The sequence below is a fragment of the Silurus meridionalis genome, chromosome 16 (genome assembly GCF_014805685.1).
Source record: "Silurus meridionalis isolate SWU-2019-XX chromosome 16, ASM1480568v1, whole genome shotgun sequence".
Taxonomy (NCBI): Eukaryota; Metazoa; Chordata; class Actinopteri; order Siluriformes; family Siluridae; genus Silurus; species Silurus meridionalis.
In genome coordinates, this window is record NC_060899.1 from 7,364,792 (window position 1) to 7,386,138 (window position 21,347).

General features: G+C 39.1%; 1 protein-coding gene across 5 annotated transcripts in view; it reads left to right on the forward strand.

The window, feature by feature from the left end:
* Positions 1-282: 282 nt before the first annotated feature.
* The window catches only part of myt1b (myelin transcription factor 1b), an 87,975-nt gene continuing 66,910 nt past the window's right edge, over positions 283-21,347 (forward strand). For all 5 annotated transcript variants that reach the window (XM_046870134.1, XM_046870135.1, XM_046870139.1 and 2 more), the window contains exon 1: positions 283-379. In XM_046870134.1, coding sequence (XP_046726090.1) covers positions 286-379 — 94 coding nt within the window. In that variant the 5' untranslated portion in view covers positions 283-285. The remainder of the gene's footprint in view (positions 380-21,347) is intronic.

Here is a 21,347-nt window from a genome sequence, read left to right on the forward strand (position 1 = left end):
CTAACCACTGACTTTAGTTTCACAGAATGCTTCAATTTGCACCTGGACTTTAAGAGGATTTTAAAGAAGAGTGTGGTCCTCGGGGCTTTCCACTGTTTAATACTTCTTCACAACTCGTGAGGTGTTTATGGTCTGCCTATAAATGCAGGTGTAATTGAGAACAGATGTGTGATTAACAATCCAGGGCATGTGAATGTGAAAATATTCATGTGTGTTGGGTAGTGTAGTCTGAGCCAGCCATGTTTGTAGGCTGCAGTGTGTTCTTGGAAATAGAAGCCTGGGTGGATGCAGTTGTTGAAAAGACAATACCAGAGCTTGCATTTAAAGGTGATCTTATCAAGTATGGAAACTGGGGGTAAAGAAACTGAACTCAACAAAGGTAATTTTTTTTTATTATTATTATTTAATTAACCCATGTTACAAATATTTGCACATCATGTTTAATAAAATGATGAAAATCCTAACTCAGTACAATTTAATAATAAGTACATTTCCCACAATACAAAATGTGGAAAGGTTAAGGAGGTAAATATTTAAGAAAGCAAGTTTATTAGCATTAGTTTAATATCAAACTCCAGATTGTTAAAAATTTGAGCTTATGTGGAACAGCAGGATCATTTGCTATATTTGAAGTAATGCTCTGCTACATTATGGATCCAGCAATCAGTACCACCTCTCTCTTTCACTCAATCATGCAACCACCCACCCACAGTCACACACAAATCACATTTACAAGCATAAGCTACTGCAGAAAAAAACATGATCCTTTCATACAAGAAGATGGATCATAACTGCATTTTGGCTCTCTTTGTCAATTTAGTTTTGAGTGGGTTGACAGTAATCTGGTTCTTTAGGTGCCATTTCAGCTTTTGATAGGCTATTTTTCCTTACTTTTAAGACAACTGTGACAAGATGGTCACAAGATAAACCACTAAAAGCCAAAGCTGACAGACATAGGAACAATAACAATCTTATCTTGTATCCCTCTGTCCATCAGGTTAACTAGATTTCTCCTCTACTTTTAAAATGTGATCTTTTACTAAACCAAAGCCTTATGTATACTTTTAATGAGTAATTCTGCAATAATAAGTTATTGGATTAGCAAAATGTATAAATGAGCTCTGTAAATAACACTTGCATGATAGTATGCTCATTGGGTTTTAAGTAATGAATTTATTAAAGCTTTATTAAAGCTGGCACTAGCTTCTGTTTGTTCAGGAATCACTCTATATGTGTTTGTTTCATTGGTTAGTGGTAATGACTGAAAAAATAAATAAATTAAAGCAAGCAGTAAGAGGAAGCATTCTTTCCTGTGTGTTGCTTGGTTGGCAACGGAGCACGCTATGTCGGTTCTCGAGGGAGCCGACTGCACAGGTTGCACTGAGATGTCTATGTGAACACCCTGCTCCCAGTGGGCACTCTTTAAGGAGCGTGTGGCCACTCCTTGTGGTTCGGGCCCTGCTCTTGCTGAGATGAAGTGGTGTGCTAGTTCCTGGGGGGGAACTAGCACACCACTTTATCTCAGATGGATCACAGATGGATCTGGCAGAGGGTCTGGAGATGGCTTGTCCCTTTCTCCTTCCTCACCTGCCAGGTCCAGTGCTTGCTCGCAAGCTTCGGAAGCACGCCTTTCGGCAGTTTCTTCTCCTTGCGGCGAAAGCATTCAGCTCTGCCTCTCTTCCTCTTCCTCTCTTCCCTATATTCCAATATTGTTAGAATGCAAAAGAGTGTGGTTTTGAGTCAGTGCCCCGGGTTGAAGAGACACTGGCCAGCCATCTCTCCCCCGGTGTCTCACCGTCCCTAAAAATAAACCCCGGCACTGCCCACCAAGCCCCTTCAGAATACATTGGCATTAATGGGCAAAGCTTATGCCTCAGCAGGTCAAGCCGCAGCGTGCCTGCACACAATGACTTGTGTATGGCCACCTTAATGTCTGCTGAAAGGGACCTATGGCTCACCTTGTCGGATCTTTCTGTCGGATCTTTCTGAAAGGAACAGGACCGTTTTGCTGGATGCCTCTATGGTGCCCACTGGCATTGAGCACGTCGTTATACGGTGACCACCCGTCCTGGCGCCCTCAGCTCCATCGCGTGCCCGCCTTTGTGTCCGCTTGGTACCATAGCGGACCTGGAGTGCTCAGTGCCTCTGAGGAGCCCCCTAAAGCTGCACCAGGGTGTATCTCTGGCTCTAGGCTCACCAGAGGTCCATCTCAAGAGATTGATTTTTACTTACAAAAAAATTAAAAATTATTTCTAGTGCTAGTTCTAGTGCTTTTAACAATGGGCATTGTCTGAAAGAAGCTACAAACATAATAAGAATTTAAGAATTCTCATTGTTAACTGTTTAAGGACATTATACAGTGTGATCATGGATCTAAGACCTAAAGGAGGACCTACTGACAAAAGCTAGACTAAATCAATGTGTTTTTAGTCTAGACATGAACACTGACCCCATGTCTGAGTCCTAAACATTAATTAGAAGGCTGCTCCATAACTGTGGGGCTTTGTAAGCGAAAACTCTGCTCCCTGCTGCAGTCTTCATTATTTTAGGTAACAACAAATATTGTGCACCTTTTGATCTAAGTAGGCATGGTGGACCATAATTAATCAAAGGTTCACTCAAGTACTGCAAAAGTAAGACCATTCAGTGCTTTATATGCAGTAGTAGAATTTTGTAATGTATGCAAGATTTAATTGGGAGCCATTGTAGACTGATTAAAACGGGGGTGATGTGGTCATATTTTCTGGTTCTGGTAAGGACACTTGTTGCTGCATTTTGGACTAAATGAAGCGTTACAATAGTCTAGTCTTGATGTAACAAAATAATTAACTATTTTTTCTGCATCCTGTATTGACATTATATTTCTTATTTTAGCAATATTTCTAAGGTGAAAGAAGACTATCCTGGTAATGCTATTCGCATGAGCCTCAAAGAACAGACTAAGGTTAATAATCACATCAAGATCTTTCATTGCTTTACACACTGAGATAGAAAGATCATCTAGCTATCATACTCTGTATGATACAATGATCAGGCACACAAACTTTGCAACATTATGACCACCTGCCTAATATTGAGTTGGTCCCCCTTTTGCTGCAAAAACAACCCTGACCCTTTTAAACATGGACTCCACTAGACCCCTGAAGGTGTGCTGTGGTATATGGCACCAAGATTCCTTAGAATCCAGTAAGTTGCAAGGTGGGGCCTCCATGGATCTGACTTGTTTGTCCAGAACATCCCACAGATGCTTGATTGGATTTATATCTGGGGAATTTGGAAGTCTACACCTCAAATTTGTTGTTGTGTTCCTCAAACCATACCTGAACCAGTTCTGATACTCACATGCCCAAAAAAATATGGCCTTTGTTTTGCTGCTTTGAACACTATAACTCTGAGGATTAAATGTTGATGCCTAATATATCCCAACCACTAACAAGTGCCATTATGAAAAGATAATGAGTGTTATTGACCTCTCAGTGGTCATAATGTTATGCCTGATCTGTGTCTTCTAATTTTGATCTGTGTTTGGTTTGTGCCAAGTCCAGTTTGTTTGCTGATTGCATGATCTTGCATCTTTTTTGATGTCTTATACTATAACTGATTTTTGCCGTAATGCTAATTGTACTTTGCTTGCTATGAAGAAATGTCAATTGCTTGCAATATCACTCAGTTTATGGGCCTACTCACTGGCATGGTGCTAAACTAGTCTGCTGCAGAATGCAGGCAAGGCAGAGAGCCCTTATCCACATACACTTGATTCACTGAACTTTGGGGCGGAGTGTTCAATCAGATTGCACCAGAGGCCAGAGTCCTTTTAACCCTCACCCAAAGTGCTTGCAGTGAGTTAAAGTATGCCTTGGGATTCTGGACCATGTCAGCAATTCTAGGTTACGTATGTAACCCTTGTTCCCCAAGGGAACAAGAGGCTGCATCAATAATGCTTCGGGAAGGCTCTGCATGGCCACACTTGTAACCATGTGTGTAATTGTTCCAATGACCAGGAAGCTATAAAAGCACATGCCATGGAGACAGAGCTAGCTTCAAAAGTGAAGAAAGTGCTCACAGGGATGCAGGAAGTGTGGCACCGAGACGCAGCATCTTGTTCCCTTGGGGACCTAGGGTTACATATGTAATCTAGAGACGTTCCGCTTTGGGAACTCGAGCTGCATCAACAAAGCTTTAGAAACGAGTGTACAATAACACCAGACTGACCAATCCCTGCCTAGTGTGGGCAGACACAGCTTGGCCGAAGGGCACTAATGTTAAGGCTATAGGACCTGACAAAGGCCTTAGAGGCCACACTTCAAGCCAGTAGATAAACAGTCTTGACTGTTAAAAATGTCAAGGACCACAGGGGCCACAGCCACAGCCTCCACAGTTCGGGGCAAAGCAAAGCACCCCCTGCCTGAGACAGAGGATCCCACCTAAGGAAAATCTCCCAGGGATGGTGTTGGAGAAAGTTTACCTGGTCGGTGAACCATAGCCAACCTGGCCAGCACGGGGCTACCAGGAGGAGATGGACGCCATCCCAGGAAATTCTCTTAAGAACTTCCAGAAGCAGCTCAACAGGGGGAAAAGCGTATGGGCAAAGCCTCGGCCACACCTGCACCGTAGCATCCAGTCCGAGAGGGGCTGGGTAAGTGAAGGAAAACCAGAGGGGACAATGCAAGGTCTCTCTAGTGCAAAGAGGTCTACTTGTGCTCTGTAAAATGTCTTCCATATCTGCTCCACCACATTGGTTGGAGCCTCCACTCCCAGGGTCTTGGACTATGCCTCAAAAAAGCGTCTGCTCCCTGGTTTAATTGCCCTGGGATTTACTGCCCTCAGTGAGAGCAGCTTTCCTTAGGCCCACAGGATGATCTGTTATGCCAGCTTGTAAAGGAGGTGAGACTGCAGATGCCCCTGGTGGTTGATGTAAGAGAACACCAATGTGTTGTCTGTACAGATCAGCACATGATGGCCCCTTAGATCTTAGAAGAACTGCTTCGATGCTAGAAGCACGGCCAGCATCCCGAGGCAAGTGATGTGCCCCCATGAGGGAGGTGTTTGACGTTAACCCAACACAGTGCCATGTAACAGGAACCCGGGTTCTCTCCACATGTCTGAGGCTCATAAGGCTCGACAAGTGATTGTGTGAAGTGGGTTACCTTTCCTGGGAGAACCCTTTGGTCCTGAGCCACCACTGCAGGGGTTGCATGTATATGAGGCCAAGTGGCACCACATTGGATGCAGCTGCCATCAGACCCAGCAGTCTTTGGAACTGCTTTACAGTAAGTGACTGACTTTCTCTCACTCTCTTGACTGTTGTGAGGATAGACTCGATTCGAGCAGGAGACAGCTGTGCTGGCATAGTGGTCAAATCCCACACCACGCCTAGATAGGTGGTCCTCTGTACTGGAGAAAGTACACTTTTCTTGGTGTTTAGTCTTACGTATCTCCAGTTCCTTCATGTGGGTGAGAACGACATCTTGATGCCTGGTCACCAAGTGCTCTAAATAAGCCAATATCAACTTGTCATTAATATAGTTCAGTATGCAGATGCCTCAGAGTAGCCAGAGTCGCATCTACACACTTAGTCAAGGTGCGGAGTGAGAGTGCAATGCCAAACCTCAGGAACTTCCTGTGAGAAGGAAGGATGGGTATGTGGAAGTACATGTAATTCAGATCTATCGAGCCTTATTAGTGAGCATTTCAGCTGATGCAGATCCAAAATGGGACACAGCTTCCTGTCCTTCTTGGGAGCTAAGAAGTCAAGTCAAGTTTATTTCTATAGCACTTTTCACAATGAACATTGTCTAAAAGAAGCTTTACAGAATTTGAGAATTAAGGTGAAAAATGTGTATTTATCCCTGATGAGCAAGTTATGGTGACTGTGGCAATGAAAAACTCCCCCAGATGTTATGAGGAAGAAACCTGGAAAGGAGAGGAACCCATCCAAATTTGGTTGATATCAACAGTGTTATAGTCTTTAAACAATACAGAACATTGGAAAGTGAGAACCAACATCCAAACGGAATGTAAGATTATGATTGAAGTCCCGGGTGTAGAACCTGGATTCTCTGTCTGGGGGAGGGTCCACCTCAATGGCCTGCTTCCTCTTTAGAGTTTGTACTTCATGTTCCATAACCAGAGCCTGCTCGAGCCCCACCAGAGTGGGGGTCTACCCTGTTGCGTCATGGTGGTTGAGACCCGAACTAAATCATGTAGCCTCTTTCTACAGTGTGCAGGGCCCATGGAGACACATGTAGTAGGTGTTTCCAGGCATCCATAAGGGAATCTCAAGACTCACTTCTGGTATGCCTGGAGCAGATTGAGCAACACTCAAGCTGTCCATGGTGCCTCCAGGCCCCCCAAATCCACTACATTTCCAGGCAGAAGCTAAGAGAGGCACTTTCAGTGCCCTGAAGCACCAGAGGTGGCAGGGTTAACAGGCCAATTCCCTGAGGGCACTAAGAAGTGGTGTGCGCCATGTGCTGAGGCAACACTGCTAACTGTCTCTTTGCCTCCTTGTCAACGAACAGGCCAGTGGACACAACTGGGGTGTCCAGGAGCATGGCTCTATCCCTGTCAGTAGACTGGCTTATGTCCCAAGCAGTCTCTTTGTTGGCCCTAAGAGCCAGATCTGTAGCATGATGCAGCTAATATGCAGCTCTCCCTCATCTATGTCCTTTTGCAGGTCAAAGCAGCACCAGGGGAAGATAGCCATCCAGGGTCTCTTCATACCCGGGGCATCATCTCATATCCGCACTCTTTTAGCCCCAATACATTAGAGTAGAGAGAAAAAAGTGGGGCTGAAGAGGCGGCCAAATAAGTGCTGCCCCAAGACCTGAACAGTTTACTGTACATAGAGGGGAAAAATGGCAGGCCCTGGTGCGGAGGCAGTGATCTTGGTCACAGGAAACACTAGTAAAATTTATTCAGAAGGCGCTGTTCCTGACTTTTTGCTGGCCAAGCAATATTGAACTTGGCTAAAGCACAAATTACTACCTCCAAGAGCTCCTCAAAGTGGACTGGCTGTTCAGGCACCTCCACAGGTTTGTCCATTACAGCATCTGCCTCAACTCAAGAAAGCTTGATATGCCCAGTGGATAAGACATATTCATTGACTATTTGATCGAAAACCAAGGAACCTTATGTCAAAACCCTTTCATAGAGTGCATGAGAGTGCCAAATGCCCAATGCACTGCAATCTCAGCATGCACTAGCTCAAGCTCCATAACCCTAGCAGCTTTTGGTCTAAGAGACAACTAAGCCACTGGTCATGGTATTGTCAACATCATTGTCTTTTGTCTCAATGTCCATTGAAAAAAGCCTTGACAACCATTAGCCCAAATTTCAACATTGAACTGTTAACCAGGATAAGGTGACCATAGCTTACATAGGGTTTGCCAACTTTTTATAGGGAATTCAGTTCCACTGCACACCCCCTAACATTAATGCACTTAAGTAAACGTAACACACTTCTATGGTGTCCAGCGATTGAATGGCCTTCTCTCTGTTGAAAACCGCAGTTAACCACAGCCCTGATATTTTAACAACTAGACCCATCTTAGCCATTGAGGTGGATGCTTCTGAGACATAAGTAGGGGCATAATGTTCACATTGGTTCTGAGGAAAAAAAAAAAACTGCATCTAGTTTTTATGCAGTTGCATTAAGGTAACTAAACTAATGTGGGCCACCAAAAGCCTCTAGCTGTGAATTTCTGGATAAATGGTGAACTGTGTTAATTGGGTGAGCACTCTTATCATATATTTAAATCATAAAAACATGATCTCTGTGTAACACTACGCCACTCCTTCAAAACTAATTTAAAAGAGAAAAACTTGTTTAGAGCACAGGCCCAAAAACGAAACCCTTCATATCACTCAAGGTACAAAAATAGGACAGCAAATAATATACACAACAATCCAAAACAAAACATAAAATAATTTATACAAGTAACTCATCCAAAATTGGTCCCAGCTCTCAACGAGGTTAACAGCCAGCTCAAATCTCTCGCTATAATAGCTGATTTTTTTTGCGGGTGGCAAACCTTTAAAGCAGAGGAGGACATCCCTCTTGCATTAAACACTGAAAAGAAATAACAACAATTCAAATAAAAACACACAACTCAAAACATAACCCTTCACTCATAACTACAAAAAAAACAAAAAAAAACACAGCAAACTTAAATCCCATACACAGAGGGATGCACACCAACACACAGACAACAAGCACCATGAATTAAGCTGGCGACATAAGGCTGGGAAGGTGTCATCAATAGAAATAAAAAGAAGAAAAAATAAAAAACAAAGCCCCAGCCAACCGGACTCATACACAAACAATTCACACGATACATGTGCTGCCACCATGAAGCACAATCCTGAGACCGGCCAACCAGGGGACCAAACAAAAATAAGACGGGAGAAACAGCAATTGACCTAACTTCATCTGCTACCAAAAATGGCAATCAATCAGCATTTCAGCCTTCATCCACATCTAAAACCCAAAAAAACACTAAACATTTAAAACCATGGTTACCAACTACACACTCACTTTTATTTAATTAAAATATTAAATAATTTACCTTCATTGGCAGATAAATATAACAATCAGTTGATGTTCAAGCATTTATCCAGAGCTGAATCAAAACACATTCCCAAAGAGAAATAAAAAAAAATCTTTTAATGCCATCTTATTAAAAAAAAAGACAAAGCCCATATATTTACCTACACCAGCAGCTGTCAACATACACAGTCAGCATTGCTCAATTTATCTGCATCTAAATAAACAAAAACAATTTTCCCATACAATCAAAATAAATCCCTCTAAATAAACAAATTAAACAAACTAAAGTAACAAACTTGGCCTACCTCCCCTGGGGCAAATTCAAACACAACCAAACAAAGCAGCACTATATCCCATGTGCTTTTAAAACAAGGCCCACATTTCGAGGCCTCTTGCCCCTGCTTGAAAAGTCTTGGAATAATTAGTCAACCACACCCCTGCTTGTAGGCGCTTGCCTAGCTACATTCGTTCTTCTAAAGATTACATTTCCCCACTTCCTACCACCCTAACTCAAACGATACCGAATGCTTTAAACACATCTAAAGGAATGTTGTAAGTGCCAGTAGAGTCTGTATACAGTTTTGGTGTGTACAATTGAAAATAAAAGATAAAATCAAACATGTTGGTATTTTACCTCTAAATTTAAAGCTAAACAATATTTTACACAGGTAAGAAAAAGTTGTTGGGGTTTACAAATTAAACGTATCATTTACAGTAAAAAAATAGTATGTGTTACTTTTTATTCTGATTTAATATTTTGTCACATTTTCTGGTTCAGTAAGGACTCCTGTTGCTGCTATTTATGCACTTACTATGATGTTCATATGGCTTTGCAGTACCTATTTGTAACAAAAGCATCACATGTATAAAGTGTACATGTTAGAACTAAATAAGAAATATTTGCAGTTTTTTTTTAATGTTGGGCATACTTCTTGTAACAACAAACTCTCACTAGAGATAACTCTCAAGTTGCCGAGAGGAAATAAAAATCAATAACCCTAAAGGTCACAATCATATCCAACTGACAAACACATTCTGTAAGTAATTAGCTCAGATTCAGCTCAAGTTTGTCTGCTTTCACTTCATATCTAAAGGGTACATCATATTCTGTGTATTTTATTTCATCTCTAATTGGCAATCTAAAGTAACACATTTTATATTTTCTTAATAGCCAGACAGGTTCAGTACATTAACAACCTAAGCTGCATTTAGATTCGCTGTTGTAAACATTAACTTGTAATGTTACTTTTACTACTGGCATAACATTTGCAATCTACATATTTAGTTTTTGTTTCCCCTTTGTTTACCTCTTCTGGCTTTAAAAATTATTTCTAATGTATTTTCCATTTTTAGGTTTTGACCAAACAATACCATGTGTTACCACTTCTAAACCTGGCATGGGCCCATGCATTTAGATCATGGGAACAATTAATTTTCCTCAGCTGTGGGATCAGTCTAATTGCAGTCTATTGAGGAATATAACCAAGTGTGGCAAATGAACATGGCATTTGAAAAAGTCATTGCCATGTCCTAGAAAAAGAATATGGCCTGTATAAAGTGGTTGGTATTCATTAAATCAGACCTGTGTGTGAGAAATAGAGATGCACACCCACGTGTATTGTATTAGATCAAAGATAAGGTGGAGAGCCACCTAATTGTATTAATCATGTCTAACCCCACACACTACAATGTATTCTTTATTGCATTTTTATTTACTTATTTATGTATTTGTTTTGTGAATAATTTTCAGTTCCAAATAAGGTGACAATTCATTCTCATCTACGCTAGGCAAAGTAAACCTACAGATATACAGTATATTATACCTGGTTTTCACAGTGAATTACTGCAACATTGTGCACATAACATTAGAATTATTACTTTACAAAGTTAAATAATATTAGAAATAAGTAGCATGCCTAAGTAAATTTATGAGGCTGACTTTTGAGATTTAACATCTTATTGCTTTCTTTATTGTTTCCTTTTAAATTTATTCCAGTTTCACTGGTATCAGTGTTTTTTTATGCTTTAATAATCTTAATTATAGTCTTGATATATATGATATAATGCAATAAAAAAAAATAGGTTTCATAATTGCTGGCATTTTTTTCATTTAGGAATCCTATTTTGTCTAATTGCATTATATCATATATATATCAAGACTATGATTAAGATTATTTTATCATTATTATTAATATTATTATTATTAATAATAATATTATTATTATTATTATTATTATTATTTTATTAGGATTCATAATTAATGGCAAGTTTCTTTAGAAAAGAGTTTATAAGAGGGACCACACATGTAGGACATTTTGGAGACAAGGGGAGGGAAGTGCAATTGACATGGTTTGGACATGTGCAGGGAAGGGACATGGAGTATATCAGTAGGAGAATGCTGAGGATTAAGTCACAAGGAAGGAGAAAAAGAGGAAGACCAAGGAGGAGGTTTATGGATGTGGTAAGGGAAGACATGCAGGTAGTTGGTTTAAAAGAGGCAGATGTGGAGGACATGGTGTATGAAGAAGATCTGCAGTGGTGACCCTTAATGGGAGAAGCCAAAAGAAGAAGAAGAATTGATGGCAAGTTCCAAACTTAACAAAGATTAGTTGGCTGTTTTATCCTTCATTTGGAATTTGTATTGCCCAGCTTTAAGTCACGTCAAGTCAAGAAGCTTTTGTTGTCATTTCAACCATATATAGCTGGCGCAGTACACAGCAAAATGAGACAACATTCCTCCAGAACCCTGGTGCTACATTAAACATAAAGCTACATAACAAAAAAACACAGGAGTGGGATGATGGGGGCGCCATGCAGGACAACCCTGTGGACTTGCCTCCACAGCCTGTCCAGTTTGAGGAACATTTGGAGGTAGTTACTAACATTGTTGGCCAGCTAAAAAGCAGGATGAGCATTTTCTGTGACCTAGGTCAGTGCCTCTGTTTCAGGGCCTGCCTTTCTTTCTCGAGCTGTACACCAAGGGTCATGGAATAATTCTTATTCAGCTTGCATCTTCAGCCCCAACATTACTTTCTACTCTAATGTAGTGGGACTGAGGGAGTGTGGTTAAGGGGGGATTCCCAGGTTGAGAAGATGCTGGTGAGCTATCTCTCTTCCGGTGCTGCATCGTCCCTCAATGCCCCAGTGTTGCCTATCAAGCCGCTTCGGACCTCTTCGGCTTTTGTGGGCAAAGTGTACAAGGGAGACATCCTTAAACTGTGCTGTGTCACAGACCTGTCTCTGACCTGGCCTTTGAGAGGCACTTGTGGCTGACCCTCTCTGATCTCAGTGATAGATTGATAGCAGTCCCAGCTAGGTACAAGTTACACATTGGGAGGTCCAGAGGCAGATCATCAAAGTCAAAGCCCAAGGAAGTGACGGATCTGAGGACCATTATCTTTAATAGGAGGGCTTCGAAAAAAAAGTCCTGACCATTCAGGACCTCTAAGGGGTCTCACTGGGGGAGGCCAGTGTACATGGTGCCCGCCTCTCCTCAGTGCCCTCAGGAGATCGTTTCGTTATCCCTGCCATCCTCTGTTTTTCAGGGCACAGCAGTCTCTAGTGAGCGCCTCCCTAAGCTTCTGTCCAGGAATGTAGATTTGTGGGCCTGCTGATTTCCTTAATAGACTATCTGGCAGCCTGGAAACTCCTGACAGATATTATTGATCTAATTTTAAAGAGGCTACAAGATTTAGTTTGGATCTCTGCCACCTCAGTTCAACAGGATGTTTCCTACTCTGGTGGGCCCTGAGCAGGCTCTGGTGATGGAACAAGAAGTAAACACGCTCTTAAGGAAGATGGTCATCAAGGTGGTCCTTCCCCCTGACAAAGAATTCTACAGCCGGGACTTTATAGTTCTAAAGAAGGATGGAGGATTCCTTCCCCCATCCTTCTTGCTCATGAAGTTCAGGTTTAAGATGCTCACGCTGAAACAAGTTATATCTCAAATAAGGTTCAAGGACTGGTTCGTTACAATAGATCTGAGGCATGCGTAATTCCATATACCCATCCTTCCATTACACAGGAAGTTCCTAAGGTTTGCTTTTAGGGGCGAAGCTTACCAATATTGTGTTCTTCTGTTTGGCCTTGCACTCTCACCCTGTGCTTTCACAAAGTGCGTGGATGCTGCTCTGTCTCCTCTGAGACTACAGGGCATCCTCATACTAAATTATATGCGGATATGAATGTCCGCTCCACCCAAGGCACAAAAACTGCTTGGAGATGCTGGACGTGTTTCTGCCGTTAAAGCATTTCCTCTCGGACCTGAGGGGCCATCATTTGCTGATCCATACGGACAACACATCCGTGGTCTCTTACATCAACCAGTGGACCTAGGGAAGCTGCTCTTACTAAGGACAGTATACATCCCAGGGCGCCTAAACCAAGAGTGTAGAGGCTTCTATTTTCTTTTCTTCTGGGATTTCTCTCAAAGACATCTGCAACGCTGCGGGCTGGTCCACCCCTCTGACCTTTGACTTACATCCTTGATTTTAGTGCAACTCCTGGCCCCTCAGTCCTTCAACCTAGCTGTGCACATCCACACTAGGCAGGGATTTGTCAGTCTAGCGGTGTTGTACTCTTATTCCAAGAGCTTTGTTAAAGCAGCTCAAGTTCCTACAGGGGAACATCTCTAGGTTACGTATGTAACGCTGGTTTCCTGTGGAAACGAGACGCTGCATCTCGGGGCCACACTTCCTGCATCCCTGCAAGCGGTTCCTTTACTTTCCCGAAGCAAGCGCTGTTTTCACTGCACATTTTTTTATAATTTCCTGGTTGATACATTACCCCATGGTTCCATTGGACAGATTACACGTTTTTCAGAATGTGGTAACGAACCAGGGTTACATACGTAACCTAGAGACATTATTCATGTGTATTCGGTTGGAATACCTAAATTGACTCCTCAGTCCAGAAGGTTTATCTTAGGTATTTAGGTAAAACTAGACCATTAGTTTGTATCGTGTGATTTTTTTTTTTATTCCACAGAACAGGTAACACAAATCCATTGGCAACCAGGTCAGCCATGAATCAAGTAGTCAGACAGTGGACTAGTTGGTTAACACTAGCTAAAAGACAAGCTGTTCTAAAAGGTCTTCTCCTGGCACTTAATAATAATGACAATGATGATCACATGGTTTTAATTTTCGTATTCTTCTTCTTTAAGCTGCTCCAGTTAGGGGTCATCACAGTGGATCATCCATCTCCATGCTACTCTGTCTTTTACTTCTGCCTCTTTCAAACCGAAAACCCACATATCTTTCCTCACCACATCCATAAACCTCCTCCTTCCACTTCTCCTCCTTACTGGTGGCTCCATCCTCAGCATTCTTCTACCGAAATACCCTGTGCCCCTTCTCTGCACATGTCCAAACCATCTCGATCTAGTCTCCCTCACCTTGTCTCCAAAACATTCTACATGTGCGGACACTTCAATATACGTTTCTAATCCTGTCCATCCTCATCACTCACAATGAAAATCTTAGCATCTTCAACTCTGCCTTCTGTCTTTTAGTCAACGCCACTGTCTCTAAACCATATAACGTAGCAGGTCTCACCACAGTCCTAAAAACAATTATTTTCACTCTAGCAGATACCCTTCTATCACAAATTACTCCTGACACTCTTCTCCACCCACTTTACCCTGCCTGTGCTCTGTTCTGCACTTCTCTAACATTAACACATCACTAAAACAAAGCAAAACTAATAGCAGAATATACTGTACTTATTGTATCAGAGTGTAAATAATAATGTCCCAAAATATATACAAATGCTGTGAATAAGCCTGTTTTCATACTGCTTTGTGTGCATTGTGCATTTACACAGCTTTGTCTCTGAATGGATATTGATTTGTGACTCACAGTCTTGTGATTAATCCACACGATAGATGTTTCACAAGTAACTAGCATTTTTCAAATCGTACATCCATCAGCTTTAAAGCTTTACCCTAAAACCTTACTTGCACAGTCTCATTTTATAGGTGCAATGAGCTTTTTGTAATTTATTATAATATCAAAGGGAAATTCTCTATTGTTTTTCACTTTTGCCTCACCACATTTGCATTTTTTCATTCAAATCCTAAAATAGTCCAGCAATTATTCTAAACAAACACCCACTCTGACATATCAAAATTGATAGTGATTGCAGTTTTGTGATGGTGTCCCCTGTATATTGGTCATAAGAAGCTTATTTTGGCACTGCCATGGTTTCTGATTTCTGATTGGAGCAGAGTGACATCTTCAATACGTTTCAAATTTTTATATTGTTATCTGAGAAAAAAAATGTGTGTGTGTATATATATATATATATATATATATATATATATATATATATATATATATATATATATATATATATAAAATCTTAAAGTATATAGTGCAACTAATTTATATTACTACTACTACAACAAATATTATTATTATTATTATTATTATTATTATTATTATTATTATTATTATTAACAACATTATTATTATAATAATAACAATAACAATATTATTGTTATTGTTATTTTTTTAGTGTGAGGATAGATAGACAGCGCCACCTACTGCCACATTAACGCCAAAACGCTTTTCTCGCTTTAATTTTCTTCATTTTCTAAGCGTTATTTTAACAATTACAAATTAAAATAGAAGCAACACAAATACCTTACACTTTTCTTTATTATGAATTGTCAGGTCATTTGAATACTTAGACTACTGAGTATGCCACCACAGTGATGTGCATAGAACACTAAATGGCAAAAAATGGCTGAAATTAAATAGGATATTTGATAGTTATAAAATAAAATGTTCACAATAGTCCGCGTTTTGGAGGCTTTGAGGTTGTGAAACATGTCAGGACACGCACATAGGCCTATAGAAAGTAAACTGAGTTTAGTTGTTTTATTTCCGTTATCCACCAGGTGGTACAAACAACACAAAGAGTATGTGGAATATTGTTGTGGTTGTTGTTGTTAGTAAGTGTTCCTTATGAAGCATACACAGTTGTACACTTTGACAACAAATTATCTAAATCATATGAGTACTTTTACATCTGAAACAGTGAAATATTTATTCATTTATTAGCTCTGTGTAAAAGTTATTAAGCCTGAAGTTGAATGTTATTTTGCTTTAGAGACAGGGGTTAGAGATGTAGGCACACTTTGTAGTTAGTTACTCACAAACCACGGTTTACCGTACACATGATATTCAAATAGAGGCAAATGAGATTTAGATTATATAAATAAACTCAGCATTGTGCTTATTTGAATTTCAGGTACATGCCCACCCAAGTTTGCATAGGAAAATCACTGCAATCTAAGCACAGAGCTACACACAAAGTTTTTTTAAACAAAAAGAAAGCAGATGTTGAAGTAAAGGTAGGAATATGTTCTCTTTGCTTTTATCAAGATATTTCTGTTATAAGAGCATTAAAAATAGGTGCAGCTAAACATTCTGTTAATTCTTTGGGGAGAGGATTTTACAGTTTTTCTGCATATTACAAACCTGCTTCAGGTCTTGTGATTGCCCTTTATCGACTTGAGTATTTTTTATCATGCAGTTTTTGATGAAGGGACATGATCTGTTAAAAGAGAGTCACAAGATGCATCGCACAATGCTGAAATAAGTCTGTGTGTCTGAGCATGTGTGAGTTATGCTTCAGGCACTGAACTATTTAAGCTTAAACTTTTGATCTTTGTGCTGTGGTTTTTTACATTTATCTATTGAAAATAACACATAATAGATGTATGTAAGACTCTTTATTGTGTGTATATGTATATATGTATTTATCTATATATCCGTGTTCCTTGCTGTAACCCTTTATTTGTTCAAAACGATAACGTGCTGTATGTGCTTCTAAAGTTTCGAGGTTCTGATGATGTCATGTTATGTGTATGTGTGTGTTTAATAGGTCTAAAACATTTCTCTCATTCACTTTGATGATTGTAGCTGGTGCAAATGAAACTTTTACACAAATTCCTAGCTTTAGAAAATATAAGCTTGGACTAAGAGAGGCACATTCACATTAATATGATAATGAACTATTGTATGCATAAGTGTATATAAGCTTAGAATGCTGAAAATGAAGTGTAGATGACTTTTCATTAGAAGGGTAAAAATTTATGAAGGAAGCATGTCTTTGAGCCCCCATCTTTTAGTCTTATGAATAGAGAGCATTGTACCTAGGTTCAGCATTAACCAAACCATATCAGCTGTGTATCTTTATTTGCTTTGTATGCAACAGCAGTGCTATTTTATATTGCAGTTCTTAGATGCTGGATGTTCACATTTTAAAAACTACTCCCAAACGTTACCACGCAAAGTAAGTTTTTGCTCCTTAATTTATGAAAAATCAGTTTGGAATGCTGTGCAATTTTATGCTGGTCATAACATGCTACTCTGTAACAGCATAAGCCACTGTATTGTATGTCTAAGAAGTTACAAATTAATTGTAACATCTATAGTTACATCAATGTTGGAAACTTTAGATGTTTGTAAATAAAAATAATAAATAATCGATTAACAACATGACACCTTGAGCAAATATTAACATTCTGTATGAAACAATGTGCCTTAATGAAAGCTTATTTTTTAAATGAATTATTGTGACACTCAAAGGTCTGACAATTTAAAACCTGGCATGAAAAATGATTTCCACAATCTTAAAATCCAAATGCAATCTGGTATTATTTATTCGTTCATCAACCTTACAATCACTTTACTCAATCTGAGATGAAGTGATTACTGAGAGCTGCCCCTCACATGAAGCATGTTTTGAACTATTAAGGCATTTCTCATCACTGCATAAAAATGTTAAGCTGTTTTAGTGTTGATTTTATTGTTCTGTCGAGACTAGGGTGAGTGTGAGGGTTAGGGTTAAGGTTAGACTCTAAGCCCTATTAAGAAATTAGGATACATTATTTATTATCCAATGCATACATTTTTGGTAACATTTCCAGCCAAGTGTAAATATGTATTTGAGATTGAATGGGACGAGTTGGTTTGTTAAGAAAAATTTCCATTGTGGAGATTTCCACTGCATTTTTGCTGAAATGTGGTACCATGTGTTACATGTATGTTATCACTCTTTATCAATCTGCAGTAATATTTGTTGTTATTTACAAATACACACCAAATCAGTGTAGACACTAATTGTACAAAGTATTTCCATGAGATGACCTGCGGCATACACATACTATTAGGCAAACAAATGCTTTTTAACATTACTCCAAAAGTCATTTAGCATAGGTTTATAAATGTATTTATGTGTAGCAATGGACAGATTTTGTGTGTATGTCTGCTCAGGTGGGGGTGGGGGATGTCTCTGGCTTTATGAGATGCACAAGCAGTAATAACTCTGTCAGTAGTAAATGGGCTTTGATTTGTGGTGCAGCTGTCGTTTCATTTCATGATAAACTCATTCTCCTTCTTGCCACACACCCTCCCTTCACCTAAACACATGAAACACAAATGCTGCTTACATGCATGAACATACAGAGAAAGATTTTTATATTTACCATATTCTACAGATATATATTGCACATGTATTTGCATACTCTTGTTTGTTATTTTACAAAGAGAACCTCTTTTTTTCTAAAACAATTCTGTGTGTGTGTGTGTGTGTGTGTGTGTGTGTGTGTGTGTGTGTGTCTGTGTGTGTGTGTGTGTGTGTGTGTGAGAGAGAGAGAGAGAGAGAGAGAGAGAGAGTTCAAAAATGTGAAAATTTACCAAAAAGGTCATACAATTTCATGTTGTGGAGATTTTGGCTGTTCCTCACAAAGAAAGTGCTTTTGTGTTACCAATCTTATGGGTCAATGCAGGTGTTGCTATAGCAATCATCATCTGAATAAATATTTAGGTCAGTGAAAGAGTCACACAAGGATAGTTTTAAAAAGAAAAAGGATGTTGGATGCTGTTTTTTTCCTGTCTTTTCAATGCAGTAATGTTTTTTGCCCACAAGATGTCAGCACTGTAGAATATTGTATCAGAGATGTTAACCCTACACTTTTATACTGTATTCATTTATAGTCACAGGTGGGAAGTATATAAATGTTCTGTACTTAAGTACATTTTTCTGGTATCAGTGCTTTACTTCACTTTTTACTTTCACTAATTACATCTTTACACAATATTTGGACTTTTTACTTTTCAAAACAGGGTAGTTACTTTTGTTTTATTCTATTTGGTTAAGCCCATCAATACGCCGTCGTGACATTTCCAGTCATTGCTTTTTCAATCTACCACTGGTGTATCATTTTCTGGCTGTCACACACCACAGACATATGCTAGTTTACAAAGCAAACAATGAACAAGGAAGAAAGCAACAATGTATGGGGCTAATGTGGATGAGACAGAGGAAGTCAGCAATGTAAACATGACTAAGAACAGAAACACTAATGCAGTGCGATTAATGCAGCACACATTTCTGTTCTACCATTTTTATTAAAAATAAAATAAATAAATACATATAAGAGAGTTCAATTAAAACCGTTATTGCAACATACGTTTATTCATGACGTCCTTCTTTTACTCAGATTTAATTGAAAAAATAAAAAATAATATTAATCACTAAACATTTGTTTTACTGATGTTCCAAGTTGCAGATCCGTACCAAAGTCCACCATAATGCACACAATTAACCCTCTGGGGTCGACAAACGCACCAGCCAGTTTTTTGGCATTTTTTCTCATAAGCCAAAACAAACTTAAATTACTCAGTATTTTTGTATTGTACAACTAAAACAAATACATTATTTGAATTTGTAAAGGGTCTACTTTTAATTGTATACACTCAACAAAAAAAGAAAGAAAGAAACAGGATGTGTTCTCTGCCATCTCTCTTCACAGACACATAAATAAAACAACCTGAATCTCAGTGAATACTCAAAATGTCTTCTTTAAAAAAAAACAACTTGCATCTAATGCAAATATTCTATGATTATGTAATCTGTTTGATAGTTATAAAAGGTACAGTTTCTCCAGTATCACTTCATTAATCGTCCATGTGGAAACATACTAAAAGTTTTGTTTGGTGTCCTAATGATTTAGGTACGGTAATTTAAAGTACCATAATTACTTTAAAACATTTACAAAAATATTTTGTCTTCATGCTGTATGTTTAGTATGGTTTAACAATAATAAACATACATTTGCATAAAGCATCCATATTTGTCCGTCTGTGTTCATTACAGTAAAAAAAAAAAATGCGTTGAATCGCGATTAAACATATTAAACGATTGACAGCTCTAATATTAATATGACGTGGAATCCAGTTACCAGCATTACACTAAAACAGGTAGTAGTAATGGCTACTTTTTTACATAAGTAAAAAAAACATCTTTACTGTAACATGAGTAAAAAAAGTGTAGTCAGTACTTCAACTTTTACCAGAGTCTTTTAAAACGAGTATCAGTACTTCTCCTTGTGTGAAGGGTGTGTGTACTTTTGCAACTCTGTTTATAATGTATAGCTTACCTTTATTTAAGTTCAATTTTAAGTTTACATCTAACCTTTGTGTGTGTGTGTGTGTGTGTGTATGTTTGTGTGTGAAGTTGTTCTATGTATGAATTTGGTATATGCGTTTGGTCATTCACGCTGATGCTTATAGCAGGTTTAAAATGTAACCTCTGCTGCTTGTGCCTGTGTATGTTTGTCTTGACAGCCTTTCATTAAGATCTAAATGCATGTGACGACTGTCAATATTAGGCCGCATCTGGAACAAATGGGCCAGGCATTTACCCTCACCCCCATTTATTTCTCTCTGTCTCTTTCTCTCTCTCTCTCACACACACCCACACACACCCACACACACACACACACACACACACACACACACACACACACACACACACACATACACACGTATATATGTACAATGCTTTATTCATCACATTTGTTCTCTGTTTCTGGGGGAATATTGATGGTTTGTCCAATAACAGGGAGAGAGATATTGTCTTGATTGAACACGATTCCATGCTTTGATGCAGGGACAGATTGTAAACTGTGATTTTATTAAAGCCTTCATTAGGATTCATCAGTGAGATTGGATCAGAAAAAGGTCAGCGTGCAAATTTAACACCCCCCTTTCCCTTCTCTCTTGCACACACACACTCTCTCTCTCTCTCTCTCTTTCTCTCTCTCTCTCTCTCTCTCTCTCTCTCTCTCTCTCTCTATGTTTCTCTCTTTATCACTTTTCCTGATTCTCTCCATTGCCATGGTGGAAAATGAAATCGCTGTGAAAATGGAGAAAATGATTATTATGGGTTGGTAAAGGAATACAAGGTGAATGTGACATTATCCACTCTCCTGCTCCTTCTCCTTTCTTCCTGTATCCATACAGAGGCGTCAGTGCCACAAATCATTTGTATGCTCTCATTTAGGTTCATAGGCCACACTGGTGCTTACAGCTCAGAGAGCAGATGACTTTCAGAAAGAGCAAGAGATAAAAGAAAAAGAGGGAGGGGAAACAGGGAAGGAGGTCGACTATCTGGCACATAAAATAAGTGGGCATCGGATCTGAATTTGAGAGGGAAATTGTATGTGCCATATGTCAGGTTCTGCTAATAGATACACAATTGTAACAGTGTCGTGTGCATTTACATATTGTTCAACTTTAAATATATATTTGTCTGTAAGTGCAGTTTTAAATGTTATATATGTATAACATGTATATGTTATACATATTATTTTTTCTATATTTTGGGCTTTATTCCTTTCACAGCAATATGCTTTAAATACAAAGTCAGGAATGAGTTCTCTGTTGCAATAAAATTATGATAAAATAATGATTTTCAGGTCTCTGTTCTCCCTATAACCCTACCC